This window comes from Trichogramma pretiosum, unplaced genomic scaffold (genome assembly GCF_000599845.2).
Source record: "Trichogramma pretiosum strain Unisexual culture from Peru unplaced genomic scaffold, Tpre_2.0 scaffold3, whole genome shotgun sequence".
NCBI lineage: Eukaryota > Metazoa > Arthropoda > Insecta > Hymenoptera > Trichogrammatidae > Trichogramma > Trichogramma pretiosum.
In genome coordinates, this window is record NW_019641698.1 from 814,753 (window position 1) to 837,990 (window position 23,238).

Genomic DNA, 23,238 nt, shown 5'->3' on the forward strand with positions numbered 1-23,238 from the left:
ATCTCGGAGAATTTTTATGGAATTTTCGAACCAATTCTTTGAACAAAAATTTACTCATATTCATATATGAGCGCGTCCAGCATAAGTCGGCCACCCCGCGCGATTACGTCATTTTTGGCCGAAACTGTCGTGTGTTTAGCTCGCTCGGAAACGTTTACCAAGAGTCAGAAAAAAAATCCAAACACATGGATCAATAGATTTTTTCCTCTTCTTTCTAGTGGTGTAACTTAAAAAATTCTTAAAAATTGTTTTCGAGGTTAAAACTCGACTTGAATGTTTAAGTCGATTTATCCAAAAAATGTATCCTCCGATTTCAATTTAAACTGCACCAATCGAAAGAGGAGGCAAAAATCTATCGAAAACGATGTTTTCCAGGATGGAGAAATGATAAGAACTAATAAAGATATCGAGATGAATAGCGCAGGACGGCGCGCGCGGACCTCTTTTCCGTGCGCCAGCGGCGGCACACGCGCGGCGCCGCGTCTTTGTCTTTTCGACTAGCTCGTAATCGCTTAAAAAGGGCTGGAAAAATGATGTTCACACGTGAATCGATCGATTTTTTTCCTCTTCTTTCTGATGGCGTCGTTGAAAAAATTTCCAAAAAATTTTTTGATAGTCAAAACTTGACTTGAATTTTTAAGTTAATATTTCTTCTAGTATTTTAATTTTGACCTCAAAATTAACATTACCAATCGAAAGAAGAGGAAAAAATCTATCGATTTACGTGTTTAAATTATTTTTTCAGCATTTTTTTAGCGAGTCGAAAAGACATAGGCAGGAAAGCAGGTCCGCGCGCGCCGTCCCGCGCTATTCATTTTGATATCTTTATTAGTTCTTATCATTTATCCATCCTGGAAAATATCGTTTTCGATAGATTTTTGCCTCCTCTTTCGATTGGTGCAGTTTATTTTGGAATCGGAGGATACATTTTTTGGATAAATCGACTTAAACATTCAAGTCAAGTTTTAACATCAAAATAAATTTTTAAGAATTTTTTAAGTTACACCACTAGAAAGAAGAGGAAAAAATCTATCGATCTATGTGTTTGGATTTTTTTTCTGACTCTTGGTAAACGTTTCCGAGCGAGCTAAACATACGACACTTTCGACCAAAAATGCCGTAATCGCGCGGGGTGGCCGACTTATGATGGAATTTGGAAAATTTTTGGAAATCCAACCATCGGAAAGCTAAGGCAATTTCTCATCGAAATCATGGAGCTTATATTTTTTCTAGGTTCATTTAGATGCTTTTCTGACGAATTACAAATTGAGCAATTTGGCTTAATAAGGCCGCTCGCGCATACCGCTGGAGACTTGACGTGAAATGACTCATATGATGAACTAACCTTTGACGATCATTACCACGCATATTTAATCGATCAAAATTCTGAAAAAGATAGAATCGTCGATATTTGTGCCATGGCATCAAGTTCGCTTGGTCTAAAAATTATTTTAAATGACAATGTTTATGCTTTTTTTAGAAAGGCTTTGTAATTAATAATTTTTCTTTGTTTTATAATAATAATGATAAGCTTTTTGTAAATATTTTAATAAAAGTATGAACTCATAATTATTTTTATCGCATTAATAACATCTTTTCTATTCACAGTTTAATTTGAATTGGGGTCTATTGCGCTGCAGAGGCACTATACTACTGGAGTGGGAATTAAACACACCCAAATTTCTTTCACTATAGTGAGTGTACGAAAAGATGGAGATCAATAACGAACCGGTGGATCGCGTTAATCGATTAATTTTTGAAAGATTGAAGTGCTTACGAGAACAAGTCGATTGGAATATCAAACAAGAGCGACATGAACTTCTCGATCAGCTTTTTCCATTGATCGAAAATTGGTTTGACGAATGTGCAATTTTCCTGGACATTTTTCAACCACCAGAAATTCATCAGCTTCTCTTGGATTGCATAGATCGATGGGATTCTCATAGACGCGATGGTCAAGTATCGCGATTCGTCGAGTTTGTCATTCGCACCGGCTTCGAGGACGAGGCTGAAGTTGACGAAGAAGAAGAGCCACTGTTGCGACGCACGACTGCGCTACACGCGGCAGCTCGCAAAATCAACAGCTACAATGGTCCCGCCCAGAATGTCGTCGTCAGTAAGCTTTTTGCAATATACAACAAATACAACTTGAACTACGTCGACGAGCTCGGCATGTCGCACTTTCATGTGGCCTGCGTCGCGGGTCTCGACTCTGTCGTCGGGGATTTCCTCGCGGTGCACGGCTGGCAGCGTCTCGATCGGCCCTATGGAGAAGCGCGCGATTCGCCTCTGCACTTGGCCGTCGGCACAATGACGGGCTGGAGCAACAAAGCGACGGTTCGATTACTGTTGGAAGCAGGCGCGAGTCCAAACGTAGCCAATGCGAAGGGATCGACGCCTCTGCACGTCATAGGCCGAGGAGTCCTGAACACGGGCAGAGGGAGACACTTGATGGAGATGATGTTCGAGCTGTGCCGGGACGAGCATCGTCCGGTGCAGGTGGACGCCTTGGACGAGATCGGCAGCACGCCGCTGCACAAAGCCATGTGTCGCGGGAACCAGAGAGCGACCGAGCTTCTGTTGAGATACGGCGCCAATCCTAACTTGGCCCAACGCATAAATCGGATGACGGCCATGCACATGATAGAGCTGGGTAGCCGTAGATGGAGAAGGGACCGTCAACCCTTGCTCGAGATGATTTTCAGGCTGAGCCACGACGAGTTCAGGCCGCTGCGGGTCAATGCCAGAGACGAGGCGTACGAGACACCGCTGCACACGGCCATGATCAACGACAACGACAAAGCGGTCGAGCTGCTGCTGAGGAACGGCGCCGATCCCAATCTGGCCGATAAAGAAGGATGCACGGCTCTGCACTTGTGCACCTCTTACAGGGATAACGCTCGCTTGGCGGAGATGATATTCGAGCTCAGCGACAGAAAGTATCCGGTGAGGGTCGATGCCCGGGACAATTCGGCAGAGACACCTCTGCACAAGGCTCTCCGAGGCTGCAAGGGGGTGACCGAATCGCTACTGACGAGAGGCGCCGATCCCAATGTGTCCAACGGGAAGGGCGACAAGGCTCTGCATATTATTTGTCGGCGGGGCAACGCCGAATTGCTCGAGTCTTTCTTCGAAATCCATGCAAGAATGAATCGGCCTGTGCGGGTCGACGTTCGGGACAGGTTGAATCGGACGCCGATGCAAATAGCGGTCTCGAATCTCATGCCACGCGTGGTCCATGTACTCATGAATCACGTTCCTTCGGAGTCTCGCTTCAGCATTCGATTCGACCGTATATTGAAGCCGGAGAGACATGAAACTGGCTATTTCAAATTGAGACTAGCATCCGGCGTTTTGGATGTCGTTCACCAAATTGAGAACAAGAACTACCACTTGGACCCAAGCAACGCCCTGACGATCATGAAATTTTTCGACAAGCACCAGTTGTTCGAGAAATCGAACGCAAACGTTTGGTACGACGACGAGAGTTTCGTGAGCAGAGCGAAAGAGATCGAGATAAATCCGAGCCTGTCGCTCTACGACCTGGTTCGATTACGACCGAAAGAGGCGGCTAAACGAGTCAGCATTCAGGACTACTACGAGTTAGCTTGCTCGGAAAAATTGACCAAACTCCTCAAAGTGCACAAAGAGGCTTGCGCTTTGAATCTGTGCGAGAAGGTGTCGAGAAGATTTTTCCTGACCCATGGCGTGGAGTCTTGCTGGGAGCTGATACACAAACGACTGCCCCTCGAGTGCTGCGAAATGATCATCGACAATCTGAATAACGAGGATTTGTATAATATTTGCTTGACGAATGATCTAAAGGACAAAAAAAATAAAAAGAAGGATACTAGCATAACTGTAGAGTTTTTACGAGACTGATGTTATTTAATATTGTACAGCTTTCATATCGTTTAAATAAATAAATTAAAAATAAACAATTGTTATTGTAGTATTGTTGAGTCAAATTTAATAATTATCATCAAAACACCTAAAATAAAAATATTAAAAACGTCGACTTCCAGTTGGTATATCAGGCATGCACTGAAAAAAAGATCACTGTTCTGAGCACTGAAGCCGACTTAGTAAACAAGCCAACGCAGCGACTTGGTATAGCCACTACCAAATCTTTCAGTAGAGCGCACTGTACAGTTTGGTAATATGCTCTATAATAGTCACCTAACCTAGAGCGTATTACTAAACAGTACAGTGCGCTCTACTGAAAGATTTGGTATAGTGGCTACCAAGCCCCTGCGTTGGCTTGTTTACTAAGTCGGCTTCAGTGCTCAGAACAGCGATCGTTTTTTTAGTCTGGGGATTATTCACCCTTAGTGACGATATCAGTGGGCCACGTCCAGATTTTTGATCTTTTGAATTTTCGTTTTCCAGAATCAAGCTACGGTCACTGAAGCTTCAATCGCGAGCCACTTTACTGCCTAACGACCTACTTGCAGTCGAGGCATATTTCGATCGCGCGCCACGGATCATTCAAATTAGTCCCCTCGCGAACGACGAAAGTGAATTTTTTTTTCTCCGCGGGCCTGTCGACGAGGCTCGTACAAGTATACGTACGCGTGTTTAGTCGCAGCGAGCGCCGCGACGCATTTTTTGAATTGCCAATAAGCACGAGCACGATGCAATTTATAAAGAGAGAGAGAGAAAAGGAGAAAGAGGGAGAAAGAGACTGTAGCTGGCGACAGATTTACGAGTTTAATTAAGTTCTGTGGTCGCGTTTGTCATCTTAGCGAAGCCATCATCGACGACTCGTTTACTCTCTCGGAAAGAAAGGTCTCCCTCCGCTGCAGCGCAGAGCTCGTCGCGAGCAATTACGGAGCCTCGAGTCGTCGACTTGCATTATATTCGCGTCGCGTAAATGCGAGTGAGGCTGCTGCAGTTCTTGTCAGCGACACACAGGCCCCACTTTTGCCTAGGAATTTTTTTCTTTCTCTCATTTCATTCGCTACTGATGTTTGTTTGTTTTTTTTCGTTGTACATTCGCATTCCCATTAAAATACGGCGATGCGATCGTGATTACGTCCTCGTTGCGATTCAAAACGATATTACAATGCGCGGATTTTTAAATAATTAACTCGTTTACTCGTTTGGATGGATAATATGATTCGGCATTGACGTATACGTCTCGCGTATCTACAGCCTTTTTTCGTCAATCGCACAAGTACGCGTCCATCCATAGCGTACGGACGCAGAGCATTTAATCCAGCTAATCGAGCGTTTCTTGATTGTACTCTCGTCGCGAGATACGAACTTCCCGTGTACCGGTGGCCGCCGCCCCCTTCGAGCTGCATTTGAACGAGCGCGAGCCAATTTCTACGCGTATACATAAGTTCGTGTATACACCCGCGCGGCGTCTCATAAGCAATTAAGTAAGTGTCAAGCACAGCAGCAGCAGCAGCTGCTGAGTATGTGTCGCGCGCTCCTGCCTCGTTATTATCGAACAACAAAGTTCCTTGACTTGAGCGCGTCTCTCTCTCTCTCTCTCTCTCTTGAGCTTGTGGCGCCTATACACGCGCGCGTATATTATACGCACCTTATGTACACGGTACGCGTTTCGGAGTCTTTGCTTTCTTGCGCGAGCTCAACTCGATATATATATATCCCTTAAAACGAGGAGGAGCGAGCCTATATGTATCGTATATACAATGCACAAAGTTAATTTTCGCCCACGGGACTTTGTCGCGGAAACTGACCGTTGTCGTCGTAATCGTCGAGTGTTTTGGAAGGCAGCTCTCTCGTGGACCAAGAAAATTAACTTGCGACTTGGTCGGAGCTTGCGCGATACGTACAACCCGACGTACAGTTGGAATTATATATATACGTAGCTCAACTCAAAACTCGTCGAGCGACTCGAGAGTTAGCGAGGCAGTTAAAGGTCAAGACTTTCCAATTGTAACTTGTAAAAATAAAAATGCGACATTTCGAATTATACGTTTCTCCACGTGGGAAACAGTAGCACAATCTCTTTTTCGAGTACGAGCGCGGAGAGTAAACGCTCGGAGAATCGTGTGCGCCTTTTTGTTTCAAGGGGAACGCGGGGGTAAAACAAAGATGCGCCAGGCTCTGTGTAATACGCTGCTGCTCTATACGTCTCGAGGCAGATAAAGAGAGAAAGAAAGCAAATATGAGCCTCATGAAGATGTCCAGATATACGTGCAGTCTACTACTGCACACATGCTGTCTGTGTGTCTGTGCTCCCGGAGTTTGGATGATTATATGTGCCTACGTAATAGCCGCGTTGTGTGCAGCAGTAGCAGCAGTGCGCGCATGATTGTAGTTTTCAACTAAACTATTTAATCGCGCACCGCAGCGTATGTATATCGTATTATATGCCGCTGCCAACGGAGGAGCCTTTGCACTCGCGCTGTATACCTATAATAATATCGGGCCGAGTCGGGAAAGTCGCCGTATCTACTTTCACAATGGGATTGCGAGTGGTATATGTAACGAGGCCGAGCGATTGACCCTAGTTATTTATTTTTTCATTTTAAATAAAAATATTTCTAAATTAATTTATTGTACCGTATCTTGAAAAGAATTATAGGAAAAAAAATGAAAAGCCATTAAAGTCGAAGAAGAAGAAGAATGAATTTTCTTCTCGAGCCGATCGTTTATCACAAGCTTCGAACTGCAGGTGATGCAACGTTTAGTATAACGGCCGCTAGTCGTCGCTCAGCAGAGAGAAAAATTTAATGCTGCTGCTTTTCTGCGCGCGGAGTACAACCAGGACATAACTATTTATCCTCTCGGCTTTAGCTGCTGCTGCAGCAATATGATTTGAAGCTAAGAAATGAGCATGGCGAGAAATAAAAGAAGAGACGACGACGACGACGACGAGGCATAAGGAGCAGGAGGAGGAAACGACTCTGCGTAGTGTCTCTCTCTCTCTGTCTTTTGTAATCGTGATCAAGGTAATAAGGAGATAGCTCTCTCGCGTATAGCAGCAGCCCTGCTCAAAACGACGACGACGACGACGACGACGACGATGTGTATAATACAATGAGTCGAGAAGCACGAGGAGGAGGAGGAGAGAAAAAAATAAACAATAAAAAAATAAAGCGAGCCTCTCTCGCGAAGCTGATTACGGGGTGTCAAACAATTACGCTCGAGCCTGCAACGATTCCCCCCCTCGCTGCTGCTGCTGCAGCAACTGTTTATATGCCTGTTGCTGCCTACGTGCTTTTATCTCGTACATTACGCTATCGCATTATACGTATATATACGCGCATTGCATTAAAATACAGCAAGTGTAATGTGTATACGCGTTATATACATCGCACCTCGCCTCTGCAACAGCCTCTTGTAGCATAATCCTTATTATTCGGTGTTGTTCTCGCGGCCTCGCGTACATTTCCATTTTCACTTAAGATAGATTTTCGCGCGTGAAGTGTCTCTCGTACACTTTATATCATTCTGGTCTCTTTATATCCCGAGCCGTGCTGCTCGTGCACTCCTTCATTTTCAATTTTCGTTTCGCTTCTCTCATTATATTCCACGTTGATGCTGCTTCTTTTTCATCTTTTTGCGGTGGTCCACGTGCGCGCGAGCAAAAAAGGGAGAGAGAGAGAGAGAGAGAAGAGCCAAAGTCCGAATCGAGTTTGTATATAAAAGAAGGTTTATAATCGCATCGAGCTTTGTTGTGTACGCGCGGGAGCAATTTTGTAACTGCCCGCGTACACGATTGTGTCTGCGCCTCGTATACACACGCAGCAGCAGCAGCAACGAGTTCAAAATTCAAAACGATCATCCGCTCGCGAAGGTATTTTTTTTTTAACACGGCAACGTGTATAAGACGCGCATATTTTATCATCGTAATATGTATCGAAGCGGCGAAAAATAAAGCGCGACCAGCCGATAATACGTGTTTATGAATTAACCGCGCGGAGATATACACTATGCCGCAGGGCGCGCGACTCGATTCGCACGCCTATACATATACGCGATTATGGTAATCGAATGTTTATGTAAATTCACACTTGCGCGCTATATACATATAAAAAAAATTCATTCCTTTTTTTTTTTTTTTTGATAAATAACCGAGTGGTCTAAAAATGTGTAAACAACTTTCAATGTCAATGTTGATTCCGCTAAAAATAAACACATCGGCGCGCAGACAAGCGCAAGACGCGACGCGCATCACGCGAGATTCTTTATAATTGTGCCGCGTTATACATACGATCGCGAATTTTTTTCTTTCCTACATGTTTTCATCCGGTATTACGCAAAAACTGTATCATCGGCTCTGCCCGCGATCGGATAGTCGAGTCGAAATTCTGGGGGCCCCATGCGGATCATCGTCGTCGTTTAAATAAGCAGAGGAGGGAGAAGCACATGGAATAAGACGAAGCAGCAGCAGCAGGAGAAGAAAAAGGAGGAGGAGAAAGAGGTGATTCTATAAAGCTCACGTATTCTCATCACCCCGTTGTAGCCGTAGTTATTTTATTTTTGTCTTTCATAATTCGAGCGTACGCGCGGGTGTGAGGAGATCAGTTTGCGATGCGCCGGCTAAACGAGCGAGGGATATATAATAACGTTTTCTCGGCTCGTTCGTATATATACAATATACAACGTAATGGTCGCACCAGCTCGCGCGCGCGCGCGAGAATTGCAATTTCTCCGATTGTATATTTATCTCCATCTGTGTATACGTATACATAAGTGTGCGCATTTATATACCTTGATACAAACAATGCGGCCTTCCTCGAATTCGCCACGTGCATTAGAATCGGGCCGTAAGCTGCGACTGCTTTGCACCTCGTGGATGATTTTTTTTTTCTTTTGCCATCGCGAGGAGGATTTATACGCGCCTCGATCTCTTCGGTGCAAATCGATTCTCGATCGCGCGAGAATGAAGAGTATAAGAAGAGAGAGAGAGATAGAGAGAGCGAGTCGGGGAAAAAAAGCTGCGGGGATAATCGATTTGCGAGTATATGCATTCGATTGCTGGAAGGAAAAAAAATTGTTATCTCTCTCTGACCGTTCGGCTTCTAACCCTTGAACACGGTTGTGTATCATGCACACGGTTGAATTTGTATTTTTCACTATTGTGCAAGCACAAGCTCGATGCACATGGGCTCTCGCGACCGCGAAACATTAATTAGGCTGCGCTGTATATAAGCACGCAAAAGCTTCCCGCGCGCGTCCGGCATTGATGAACCCACATTATATCGCCCGTCAAAGCAATACGGCCGATCGATCGATTAATTATATACACACGCCCACGCACAGAAGCACCTGTAGCTAAAGAGAAGGAGGAGGAGAGGAAAAAATAAACGTGAAAAACGAGCCGATTTAGCCTCGGCTAAGCCGGTTCGATTATTTAATGCCCGATCATTTAATGTATAAGCTCGTGTCGCGAGAAAACAGCCATTAAACTTTGATTATAATGTATAAATCGCGCGGGCGCGCCCGATAACCTGTCGAACGCAAAAAGCTCGATAAGATCGCCGTGAAATTATTAAAGCAGCTCTCTTTTGATGAATATTAAGCCTTTGACGAGCTCAAATGAGTCGAAGGGAATAAAACTATCGTAAGTGGAACTTGATATAATTAACGAAGGTGGTTTATGGGTAGCTCGGCGCGCGAGGATAAAAAAAAGAGCCAAGGAAACGAACCGTCTGAAAAGCTGCAGGCTGTATACGATACAGCGTACGGGGGCATAATACGGAGCTACTGCCCGAGCACGATCGCCAAGGTAGAGAAAAAAAAGAAGGCAAACATCTACTTGGAAAGCTAAAAGTCTTGCCTTTTTTCCGTTATATATATATCGCTATACCCAGAAGCTTTTTTTACACTCCTCCCCTCTTCTCTATTTCTACTATGATTTTTTTTCCCCGTCCCTCCTGCCTATGTACTCGACTACCGATCCTTTTTCCTACAACATTATGGAACATCAACAACAACGAGACGTGGGTATGCTGCCGTGTTGTGCTTCGCAAAATTCAGCACAACCAAACGAGGTAATTATGGAAGGAGAGGTATATATATCTTTCGTTGTTTCGTTCTACACTCGCGCTGTGCACAAAACGGAGTAAGAGTAAGAGAGAGAGAGGGAGAGACTCGCTGTATACATGTATATACACAGGTAGGCGCTGTTGTATATATGTAGGTAGGTAGAGACAAGAAACCGCAGCTGCTGCTGTTGCCTTCAAAGAGAGGTAGGTTTTAGAGGTAGCACGGAGCAGCGGCGCACAACAGCACACGAACGAGCAGCGGCAGCAGCGAGTCTACTTAACTTTGATCAGGCCTCGCTGGGACCGCTGATGCGAAACGAGAAAGAGATGAGAGTTGATTCGAGAGTTGATTTTTTTTCTCTTTTCTTTCTTTTTCTTTTTTTTTGTACTCGAGCGCTCGACAGAGAGAAAAGGAGTAGTAGTACCTACTACTACTCGCGGGCAGCCCAGCGCAGTGCAATGTTACAACTACCACGGCTTTGTTTGAAAGCGGCGGGCGCAAAGTGACGCCGACGAGGATGTATAAATTATGCAGGCGTTATTATCATTCGTTGGGCATTATCGATGGGCATTCGTTGGGAATAATTTCGGCCACAGCGAGTGCAAAGTATGCGTATAGGCAATAATATCGATTCACGCGCGCTTCTTAAATTATGTGTACTTTCGGTAGCAGCACACTGATCTCGGCCGAATTTGTGGTCGATCGAGCGAGACGAGAAAAAAATTTGCAAATCTTCTTGACGCGATCGATTGCAGAATACAAGTATGTTTGGGTGTGCGTTTGTAAAAATTATTATCCGAATCTCGTTACGCGTAAACAACGCACCCTCTACGCTATGCTAATCGGAATTCGAATGAAGGTGCCGCGCCGAGTTTATTCGCGAAAAATAAGACGAGGGAAGAAATCAAAGTCGGTATCGGCAATAATTTTCTTCCAATTGAAACACGCCTATATGTGGGGGGGATTGATTAAAAAAATATCGCGCGGCGGTGGTGCTCCTGCACCTGCAGCGCCAAAGTGTGTCAAATACATCGTGTGTATATACCATAATATACTGTAACATCGTGTACGTGCAACAACACTACCTGACACGACTCAAAACGAGATGTATTATCTATCAATTACGCCGAAAGGTACACGCGAGGGGGTATAATTATACGATACACGTGCGCGAGCACTCGTGTCGGCGTCCGATCGTCCGATCAAAGCTTGTTTACTCATTAAACTGCTATATCGGATCAATTTTTTATTAATCGAGCTAGTAGTAGTAGGTAGTAAGAAGGGATCGATCGTGTTACTCGATAATCCCTCGATTACAAGTTCTCGTGGCGCATGTAAAAAGAAACCGATGTACGTTACGCTCGAGTTTTAATATCTTCCTTCCGTAAGTCGAAAACTTTTCGCTGCCGCTCGTGTATGGCGTCGCAGAAATGAAAAAAAAAAACTAAATAAAATAAAAAATCATCAACGTTTTATACAGCGCTAAATTATCTATTTAAGAGCCCGAGAGAGAGAGAGAGAAAATATAAAGAGCGAAGGAGCTCTGGGTAGTACTACAAAGAAATGCTGCACGATACGATTCTGGGCAAGAGAGTGAGAGAGAGAGAGAGAGAACGACGAGCCGGCAATATTGTTATTACGCTGAATTAGAGGGTGCACGGCCGGAACGAGCTACGAAACTATTGCCTCGTCGATGCTACACCTATATAGATATGTAATACGAGCTTGACTTTATGTGTGTGAGTTAGTGTTTATACGTGTATGTGCGTGTACTGCAAGTACGGCTTGTTCCGATTGCGTTTTCCGATGAATTCATCGCCCCGCAGCAGCAGCAGCTCGTTCGGCGGCTCACTCGATCGGTTATATATACGCGATTCGCATTGAAAAACTTGCCGTTCTTGAGAATTTGAAAAATAACATAAAAAAAAATAAGAAGACTAGTAATGAAAATACATTACGCGCGTAAGTACGCGTTTATTATTTTTGCAATGGCGGTACATCTATATAACCCATCCGTATGTAAAATCGTGTGTCGCAATCGTGCGCGTATATAAGATTTTGCAATATTCATGCGTGTCGCGCGCGCGAGTCTCTAAGCCACAGCAGATATGCACACACACACACACACACCAACTAATGTTATTATAATATAGAAGCACGAGTGCTTTTGAATAAGTTATCTTTTTTTTCGTCGACTCTTCGCTCACACACACACACACGCGCTTATATTCAGGGACGGTCGGAGGGGCAGAAGCGAATTACAATAACGATTACCACCAGCAGGCCTGCAGACGTCCTCGGTATATAATATAATATAGCTGTGCGCCGTTGTCAACTCGTTTCTGTTTCTTTTTTGTTTTTGATTATATAAACGACGACGACGACGACGACGACTACGACGATGATGAATTATTGGGTGGATATAAAAAAACTCACCTCCTCCGTGCTGCGTCGGGCTGTGCTGTTGCTTCGCCTCGTCGTACTTAATACTGTAGCAGTCCTGATCCGGCTGATTCGACGAGGACAAGTGGCTCGCGGACGACGGCGACGTGCGCGACGAGTTTGACTGTGGATTCGTCTCGCAGTTGCCGTTGCTGCTGCTGTTGTTGTTGTTGTTGTTACTACTGCTATTGTTGTTGTTACTTCTACTACTACTATTATTATTGTTGTTGTTGGCGTTGTTATTGCTGATGTTTTCGTTGTTGTTGTTGTTGTTGGCGAGGACGGCTCGCGGATGTAGGGGTGACGATCCTGCCGTGCCAGGATGATGATGACTGTTGCTGTGATGATGATGATGATGATGGTGCTTGGATCTTCTGTAGGGCTCGAGGCCGCGCAGATGCGTCGTCAGCGAGGTCGTCGTGTCGAGATAGGGACGCTGGCCTATGCCGAGGGCGCGGAACTGCTGGTGCTGCTGTCCTGCGGATGACAAACAAAAACAAAAAAACACAGTCAAATTTTCTGGCGTTAATCGCGCGCAAGCTCGAACGCGTGTGTGTACGACGTTATCGCGTGGGACAATTTGTATATCGCGTCGAGAGAGAGAGAGAGAGAGAGAGAGACAGAGCTGGCCAATATTATTGCGTCCGGATGCAGTCGAAGGTAAAATCGCGCGCGTAGATATACAGATTGGACGAATCAATCTTGCTGCGCATCGATGATGATGACGACGACGACTATGACGCGCGGACTTTAATATCCGATTAGCTCTCGCTCGAGCCTATATACTACCTTATGTATACCTGTGTATTCGTCTGTGTACGCGTGTGTGTTGTATATATTTGTGCTACACAATGAAGCTATATTAGCGGACGCGATCGTCAGTCGAGTGCGTGTGTGACGTTTGGCGTGGGTGGCTGCAGCCTATACGTAGCTCCACTATGCGCAGTTCACTATCGCAGATGCTGTATTAGCTCGTGTACACGCAGAGAGGGCAGTCGCTCGCTGGAATTCGCATGTGTGCGTACGACGTATAGCCATGGAATTCGATTGAAGTTCTTGTTTCGGGGCTCGACTTCTAATTTCTCATTAGGATTCACTAGACGATCGCTTCTTCTCTTCTCTTTAATCTACAACGATACGCACGGAGTTTCGTATCTGCGGACTGGTTCATGCTGTATATGTATAGTTGGCCGATCCGATGAAAGAGCCCCGAAAATATCGAATCGAAGTCGAAATTATCCTCATTTTTTCTCTTGCGTATACATCCAAATGTAATGCACGCACCCGGATCGGAGCGAGATTTATCCACTGCAGCAGCCAAAGAGAGAGAGAGAGAGAAGTTTCGTGCGAAAGTACGAGGAAGCACGTGCACGTCCGCGCTCAAATAGGAGCATATTATACACACACACATACACATCTCAGATCCGAGTCAGCAGCAGCAGCAGCAGCTCATTATCATAACTCTTTTGCTCACGAGAGCCCATGCCCGTATAAAAAATCCATCATCACGGTCGTTGCGTTGTGTGCACACACACACGCACACTTTTACATATATGTATGCACAGACGCAGGCAGGTACACGGCACATATAGAGAGGGATTATTATAATCTGAACGCACTGCAGCGATGCCCCGACGAGCGCGCGAGAGAGAGAGAGAGAGACTCGGAGTGTGAAATAAAATTAAAAATAAAATAAGTATGAGCTCGGAGCCGAGAGACGATCAAATTTTCGCAAGTCGATCGAGAAAAGGAATACGTATACTCTGTATGCGTGTGTGAGGCAATTGCAAATTACCCATGTGCGCATTATTTCGGTGCATATATATACGCACAGCGCAGCACAGACCGAAGGTGTGAGTTTACGAATTTGTATTTTACATACATAAATACAATATGCAATACGTGTAAGCTCGTATGTATGTGTGTGTGTGTGTGTATTGCGACGCGTATGTGGTTTGCGCGCGCGCTCCTAACATGTGACCGAATCTCACGCGCGCTCGCGAGCAGAGCTTATCTAATCGAGCATGCAAAAAAAATGTATGTACAATATGTGAAAACGATTAATAATATGTATTATACGGAAATGACATAATGGACGTACATATACTTTCACACGCGTGAGTTTTATATCGCTTTTATACTATATACGATTAAAACCTTATCGGTAGACGCGCGAACGAGCTTTTCAGTCTAGTTGCACGTCCAATAATAAAGCTCGTAAAAGTATCAGAAGCGATGTGAAAAACAACGAGATTTTTTTCCGGTTTGTACTCGATTTGTAATAGCTGTGAGCAAGTTGGAGAATCTAACGTCGTTCTCATGGATCGTTATATTATGATTTTTTTCGGTGGTGAGAAAAAAAAGCCGACAAAATCTTACCGATTGTTGACGTACATACGATTAAATGATTATTGGCACAAACAACGCGAGGCAAGAACAAAATCCTTGGGACCTTTTTTTTTTGGATTCGGGAGAGGGAGGAGAGAGAGCAAGTGTGGCCGATTAGCCGACCGAAATGCCGACACCCGTAACAATCGGCACTTTTAAGCGTTGCAGCGCACATAGCATTCCACCCTCCGGAAACTAATGCATATACACACACAGTGCTCGATGCAGTGTATGAAAGAGCGAGAGAAAGAGAGAGAGAGAAAGAAAAAAAAACACAACATGCCCACAGAGGCCGATTAGAGGGCTTTACGTCGGTAATGACTATGATGTGCAGGTGCGCGAGTGCGTGTGCATAGGTACGTAGTAGCTTATTGTAAATGTGTGCAGTGCCGAATCGAGCGCATAATATTGCCATTGCGATGCACTCGTGCCGACTATCCTCGAGCTCTGCCCAGTGCGATAGAATAGAAGATACAATAGAACCAAGTTCACGTACGTGTGTGTGTTTTATAGTTTCGATGCTGCAATTTTGCCAATGAGCTGCATAGGCGTTATAAGCCAGGCTAATGTTGGTCGCAGCTTTCACGCGGTGCACGCATCGCGCGCGTCACTTTGCAGCCGAGGATATAACAGAGTCGCGGCGCTGTACGGGGTGATAACTGCATGCGTGTCTCTGTGTGTGCGTGTAACTCGTCATTGGCATTTCGCTCGATTTTCAGGTATATAGGCGAGCGCGACGCAGGCGTTGAAATTTCTCGGCTTGAAGTTCGCTAAAACGCCGAGATGGAGAGTCTGGGAGATATCGCGATTGGATGATTTTATTTCAAGTTGGATAAATTTTTAAATAATTTGTAATTCATTTTTATGATGCTCTTAAATGTATACAAAAAAATATTGAAAAATTACCAATTTGTTCGAGACTTGGTTGAGAAAGAAAGATCAGAGGATTCGAGGTAGCTTTTTCAAGTGTAAGGTACATCGACCCCTTGGGGTCAAGAAACGTCGAAGAACACTAGCACAAGATCTTCGAACGTATGCAAAAATCGTTTACCCCTGGCGTCCGTTGAACTCGACTGCACACTACACACTACACACTGCACACACACAGAGACACGAGCAGAAAAGGAGCAGATCGCCGACACACAATGGGGAGGCTCATCATCATCACGCATCGGGTCGACACACGTCTTTTTTTTTCGGCATAACATTCGTCGTATTCGCATCGACACACTCTTAAATACGTATATATCGCTCACGTAATACGCAACGTGTCGCGGGCGCAATATGTCGTTTCTCGCTTCGGTTCGGGCGCCGCCGCGCAGCGCACGCGAAACGTTACAAGAAAAAACCTTGCCCAGTCCGACACTAACGTCGTATCGCGCGGTGGTGGTGGTGGTGCGACTTCCTCGTCATTGTTCTTGGCATCTTGTGCATTTTTTTTTTTCGGGCATGTTGCATCTCGCTTTTTTTGAGAGAAAAAATAAAGGAAGGGTTGAGTTTTACCAGCGGCTCAACGACAACAGCTGGCTCGAGACTCGGCGCTGCGCTGTCTTATAGTTATTTCGTCGGTCATTTGGGCTCTCGCGCGCGTGTGTAAGTGTGTGCGTGCGGCGCGTGACCGAGTACAAGCTCTATACACACATACACACTGCAGCACGTATAAGCTTGCAGAGTAATCATGCACACACATATACGTGAGGCTACTTTTGCACTGTGTGCAGGGGCGGCCGCGCTCGTGCTACTGCACATACGCGCGAGCTATTATAATACGTCGAAATGCGATCCGCGTGCCGGAGTCGGAGCGGTTGTTCGCGGTCGATTTGGAAAATTTTCCTCCTATCTTCGCAGTGCGTGTGTGTTATGTGTTATATTTATAGTAGCGATGCGTGTCCGCGGATCGCCGAATTAAAACGGTTCTCTGAGCTGATACGAAGAATGGAAGAAAGAGTCGAGGCGCGAGTCAAAAATCCATTGCGTGAACGTCCAAGCTAACCTATAAGCGGCAGCGTCGCATAGTACTATAGTGAGTATTCGCGCGAACTGCATTTCATAATAATATACTTACAGTTTATTCTTCTTCTTCTTTTGTCGAATTGAAACTCCCGTGAAAAGTATCAATCGCGATACTACACTCTACAGAGACAGTTATTGGCGCACTTGTATGTTTGGCCGGTTCCCCCGCGTTTCTCTACACTCGCTTGAGTCTTGCAACGTCTTCCTCGCGTTCGTTCGTTTGTCTACTCGAGCTACTAAACGTGTTCGTGCGGGTTGCTTCGACACGTCGTGCCAAAACTCGCGCTCGTGTTCGCACTTCAGTATCGTTACAAGAACGCCGCAGCGCGAACGAACGCAGCATCGCAACAAGTAGTTATCAAAGTTACTGTATTTTTGTGAGAATTGTGCGAGTGAACCGAACGATGGCCCAAGACGACCAAAACAGCTTGACAAAACTAAAAGCCATGCGAGCAGAGGTAAATTGGGAGATGGAAGACGATCGACGGAAACTGCTCGATCGACTTTATGTCTTGATACAAGCTTGGCAGGGACGACTTCCCGACCTCCGAGACATTTTTCGACCTCGAGAAATCGACTGGCTCATCGCGGAATCACTGAAAAATATGGACGTCCACGAACTCGTCGTCGGAGGAGCTCGGCTCATCGGCTTCGTAATTGAAACCGGTTACAAAGACGAGCGACAAATCGATATAGACGGCGAGCCGTTGCTGCGTCGTACCACACCGGTGCATCAGGCGGCCAGACGCAGCGTCACCTGCGTCGGCGGTTTAATCCAGGAGATTTGTCAAATATACGACGAGTTCGACGCGAATTACGTCGACGAGACCGGATTGACGCATTTTCACGTGGCCTGCATGTCCGGCTGCGAAGAGGTCGTCGAGAAATTCCTCGAACGAGGCCAGGTTGATCCCAATCTCGTTTGGCGGGAAACGGGCGATTCGCCGCTGCACTTGGCCCTGAAGCACTGGGAGAGCAGGAAGGTGATGGAACTGCTGCTCGGAGCCGGGGCCGATCCTAATTCAGCCGACGCAGAGGGACTCACGGCTCTGCACTTGATTTCCAAGAGAAACAAGTACGACGATTTGGTGAAGGTATTTTTCGACGTCAACGAAGAAATGGATAACCTAGTGGAGATCGATGCCGTGGATAATCGGGGCTGGACGCCGCTGCGCTTGGCCGTGACGAATCTCGTGCCAAGCGTGGTCGATACACTCTTGGATCGAGGTGCTGATATTTCTAGCCTAGCGTCTCTCGCTGATATAAATTTTGGACGGGGATTGAGACGCTGGTATTATGAAAGGCCGGACTATTTTAAAATGAGAATAGCAGCTGGATCTCTGGGCGTCGTCGAACGACTCGAGAAAAGAGGATACGAATTGTTTCGAGACGACGCCCTGACGATAATGAAATTGTTCGCCGAGTACGAGTTGTTCGAGAAATCAATGGATATCGTTCAACTTTTGCGAAAGAACGAACACGACAAATGGTTCCCGATAGAAGCAAAAAAAATAACGGTGAACGCGAGTCTGTCGCTCTACGACGTGATTCAGTTGCGTCCCGAAGAGGCTAAAAAACAACTCACTTATACCGATTACTTCGAGTTTGCGCGCTTGGAAAAAATGCGGCGTCTGGTCGAATGGCACGAGGGGGCCTGTGCTCTGCATCTGTGCGAGAAGCTGTCGAGAGGATTTTTTCGTCGATGGGCTATGGAATTTTTTATGGAGCTAACTCGCTACCGGCTGCCGATTCTTTGCTGTGATGTGATCCTAGAGAAGCTAACGAATAAAGATCTATGGCACATTTGCTTGGCGACTCAAGAACAAAGCTCGTGATCTAGCGATATTAGCATGTAATTGCAAAATTCTTTATTGGTTGGTGTTATTTAATGTAGTATTGCCATTTCATCCAAATTTAAAAATGAATAAAATTGTATTAATGTACTTGCTTGAATTTATTTTTTCAAAATAAAAAATGCTTGGCACCTTGCGACTGTCGTAATACAGCTACCTACTTATTGAGATTTTTGTAATTTGTCACACCTTTTATCCAAAATATACCCAAATCATCACATAAAGCCTAAAAACCCAGCTTAGTACGGTATTTACATAATATCCACGAAAAAATACCTAAGATTCGCAGTCAATGTAGCACAGTTCTTTCTTTGTTTCATAGATTGTTCTTTTTGTGTATATTTCGTCTCATACTCTGCACTGTCCAGATGCAGAATCTTTCGCGCGCTTTTGAGATTGGCCGGCAGAGTCTGACTCGCTTTTGCTGCCGCGGCCCGCCACAGTTGCGTTGGTGTGTCCTTGTGACGTCCCTGCAGCTCTCTGTCTCTGTCGCGCTCGCTGCTTGCCTCCGCATACTCGCTCTCGCCCTGTGCGTTATTATGAGCTCGAGCCTCGCGCTGCCATCTTGACTTTACAATCGACGTTGCCACGCCGCCGAGTGAAACAAGGTGACGATCGCATCGATTGCAATAAGTGATTCTCGTGAAAACATATATTTCATTATCTACAAGCTGCCGAATTCTTGTGCTGTATTCTTGTGAGATTGTGTCAGTGTGCAAGACTATAAATATAACGACATGGACAGTTTGAAGAAATTTAAAATTTTGAGAGAGAAAGTCGATTGGACGTTGAAAGATGAAAGAAAGTTTCGTCTTCAAATGATCCACTTAATCGAAGATTTTAAGGGACAACTTGCTGAATTTCGAGAAATTTTCCAGCAGGAGGCAATTGATTGGCTTCTCACAAAGTCCATCGATTTAATGGGCCGGACTAAAGTCGCAGTTCTTCCATTCATCGAGTTTTTGATAAACATCGGCTATAAAGACGAGCCCACAGTTGATCAAGATGGCAAGCCATTGCTTCTGCGAACCACACCGGTGCATCGCGTAGCTTATTACCGGATTTATCGATGGGCCCCCCTCGTGGCCAGAAAACTATTCGAAATTTACGACAGTCTCGACGTTAATTACACCGACGAAACAGGATTAACACATTTTCATGTGGCCTGTCGATTCGACTTTGATGACATCGTCCAAAAATTCCTTGAGCTCGGGCAGGATCCTAACCTCGTAGTGAAAGAAAAAGGTTTACCTCCGCTGCACTCGGCTGTGACGTACAACAGTAAGAAGGTAGTGGAATTATTGCTGAAAAACGGTGCCAACCCGACTTTGACTGACCTATGCGGACGCACACCTCTGCACGTCTTTTCAGACAGAAGTAAATTTGATGATGACAGTTTGCTAGAGATATTCTTCAAGATTATCGAAGAAAAACATCAAACAGTGCAGGTCGATGCACAGGATAACAACGGTCAATCACCGCTACGCATGGCTGTGAATCGCGGCAAAAAGAAGACGGTCGAATTCCTGATGAGAAAAGGCGCGGATCCTAATTTGATTGACAATAACGGTAGGACTCTTATGCATGATATTTGTCAGGATTACTACGGTGGACCTGCTATGGTGGAGATGTTGTTTGAGATCAGCGATAAAATACATCATACGCTACAATTGGACATCCGGGATAAGTGGGGCGATACTCCGCTACACTTGGCTCTGGGCTTCAAATATAGCCCAGTGATGAACTTGCTTCTGAGAAGAAGCTTAAATTTAAATTCCGGCATCGTGCGAGGTACGACACTTCTGCACATCATTTGCGAAAAAAATTGTCTGTTGGCGGAGGAGTTGATTCGTATATACGATGAAATGCAACAGGTGGTAGACGTCAATGCTCGGGACGACTGTGGCAAGACACCGTTGCATTTGGCATTGCAATTCAATCCTTACAACCGCGATATCATGATCGAAATGCTGCTGGCGAGAGGCGCTGATCCAAATGTGGCCGATTCAAAGGGCTTGACACCTCTACACGTTATTTGCCAGAGGGGATACGACAGTGATGATTTGCTGAAGAAGTTCCTCGAGATGTGCGACGAAAAAAATCTGACGTTGCAGCTTGACGCACGGGACGAGTTAAACTTGACACCGCTTCAATTAGCCGTAGGAAATCTCTTGCCGAATATTGTAAATATACTATTGGATCGTGGCGCTGATCTGTCTAGCTTCGCTTTTCCCGCTGATAATTACTTTGCTGAGAGACTTAAAGTACGGGAATATGAATGCCCTTTCGATTTTCAATTGAGAACGACGTCCAACGTGTTGGCCGTCGTGGAGCGCCTTGAGAAAAGAGGATATGAATTGGAGCGAAGCGACGCCTTGATGATAATGAAATCATTCGCTAAGATAGAAGTGCTCGAGAAGACATCGGATCTTGAAAAGTCTTGGTACGATGACGAAGACTTCATAAAGATGTCGAAAATAATATTGATGAAAAAGAATGATCCGGATTTGTCTCTGTACGACCTGATCCGGTTACCAACCAAAGAGGCAGCGAAACGACTCGCACGTCAGGACTGGTTCGAGTTCGCACACGCGAATAGATTGCGGATGCTCCCTGAAGGACTAAAAAAGGCCTGTGTTTTGCAAATGTGCGAAATACAAATGAGAAGTTTTCTGCGGCCATGGGGATTGGATCCTTTCTTGGAGTTGACCCGCTACCGGCTGCCGATTCTTTGCTGCGATATGATCCTTGATCGGCTAATGAGCCAAGATTTATGTCAAATTTGTTTGGCGGCTGCTGGCCAAAGTTACTGAGCGATAAGCATTGTTCCATTATTTTATGTCTGATTATATTTAATTATGTAGACCTTTTGTATCATTTAAATAAATAAATAAAACATTGAATTCAGTGACTTGTCTTAAAATGTTAATATTTTTGGGTTATTTAATTTCAAATTTATTTACGAAAAATTATGTTAAAAAAGCTAAGCACCTTGTGTCTATTATTACACAACGACTTATTTTGTCATCTTATAACTCTCACTCACGAGTCTGCGAAATTCTAGCTCTTATTCAAAATACATGCAAATCATCGATCTTTTTGCATTTATAATATAACCTGAAAACTAGCCTAGAATAGTACGGTACTTACATTGTAAAAGTAAGAAAACTATATCTTAAATCAATCAATGTTCGTATAGTTCTTTTTTTGTTTCATAAATTTTTCTTTTTTTCGCGTACATTCCATCTCTTACTCTGCACTCTCCGGATACAGAATCTTTCTCGCGCTTTTTTTATTGGCCGGCGTAAAACGCCGAGAGTCTGTCTCGCTTATGCTGCCGCAACTGTTGCGTTAGTGTCTTTGTGACGTCCCTGCGTATCTCTCTGTCTCTGTCGCGCTAGCTATTGCCAAAGAAGATAGACACGTATAGAAGCCCAGAGCTTAACTAAAAATTGAGGCTGGCTCATATGATACCAAAACCAACTTCAAGGGGGCGCGGCGAGCAACCTAAGCCTGTAATGTATAACCAACATTTAGTCCCTTGGTTACCAAAGTCTTCGTGGTCGAGTGGTCAAGCGCTCGGCTTCATCTTTTGCGTCGAGCGGTCGGGCCTTGGTTCAATCCCAGGCCGCAGATATTCTTTTTTACATTTTTTTCTCAAATTACAAAGAATAAAGTAAGGATTTCGCTTCTAGCTAATATTGCTTATAAAATTAAAAATACTCTGATAAATTTATTTATTAAGGGTTTTTTTTAAATGTGAAAAATAATAATCAAGCGATACGGTCAATTTAAAATTGGAGTCCGAGATATTTTCATAAAAAAGAAACTTCATTTAACGAAATTGACACGAAATTTTTTTTCGAGGCGTCTAAATATACATTAATTTAATTTAATTTGCGTTTGAATTAAATGTGATTTTTTATTTTTTTGTAGAAAAAAGAACATGAAAAAAAACGTTTGATTATCAATGCAATTTTAATTTTACGACCAATATGAGCTAAAAACGAAATCCTTACTTTATTCTTTGTAATTTGAGAAAAAAATGTAAAAAAAAATATCTGCGGCCTGGGATTGAACCAAGGCCTGACCGCTCGACGCAAAAGACGAAGCCGAGCGCTTGACCACTCGACCACGAAGACTTTGGTAACCACGGGACTAAATGTTGGTTATACATTACAGGCTTAGGTTGCTCGCCGCGCCCCCTTGAAGTTGGTTTTGGTACCATATGAGCCAGCCTCAATCGCGCCTATAGTTCTGTGCTTCTATACGTGTCTATCTTCTTTGATCGCGCCTATAGTTCTGTGCTTCTATACGTGTCTATCTTCTTTGCTATTGCCTCTACTCGCTCTCGCCCTCTGCGCACGTTCTCTCAAACGACATACTACGAGCTCGCCTTGCCATCTTGACCTTTCAGTATACGTTACGACGCCGCAGAGTGAAACAAAGAGACGATCGCATCGATTGCAACAAGTGATACTCGTGAAAAGAGATATATTTCACTATCTACAAGCTACTGTATTTTTGTGAGATTGTGTCAGTGTGCAAGACTATAATTATAACGAAATGGACA

General features: G+C 44.7%; 1 protein-coding gene across 1 annotated transcript in view; it reads right to left on the reverse strand.

Moving 5' to 3' along the window:
* LOC106652818 (protein lozenge-like) overlaps positions 1–23,238 on the reverse strand; it is a 65,147-nt gene that overhangs the window by 21,139 nt on the left and 20,770 nt on the right. Inside the window, exons 5-8 of the mRNA XM_023462314.1 lie at positions 16,419–16,430; positions 12,625–12,888; positions 2,146–2,318; positions 2,005–2,084 (exon numbers count right to left, since the gene is read on the reverse strand). Coding sequence (XP_023318082.1) covers positions 2,005–2,084; positions 2,146–2,318; positions 12,625–12,888; positions 16,419–16,430 — 529 coding nt within the window. The remainder of the gene's footprint in view (positions 1–2,004; positions 2,085–2,145; positions 2,319–12,624; positions 12,889–16,418; positions 16,431–23,238) is intronic.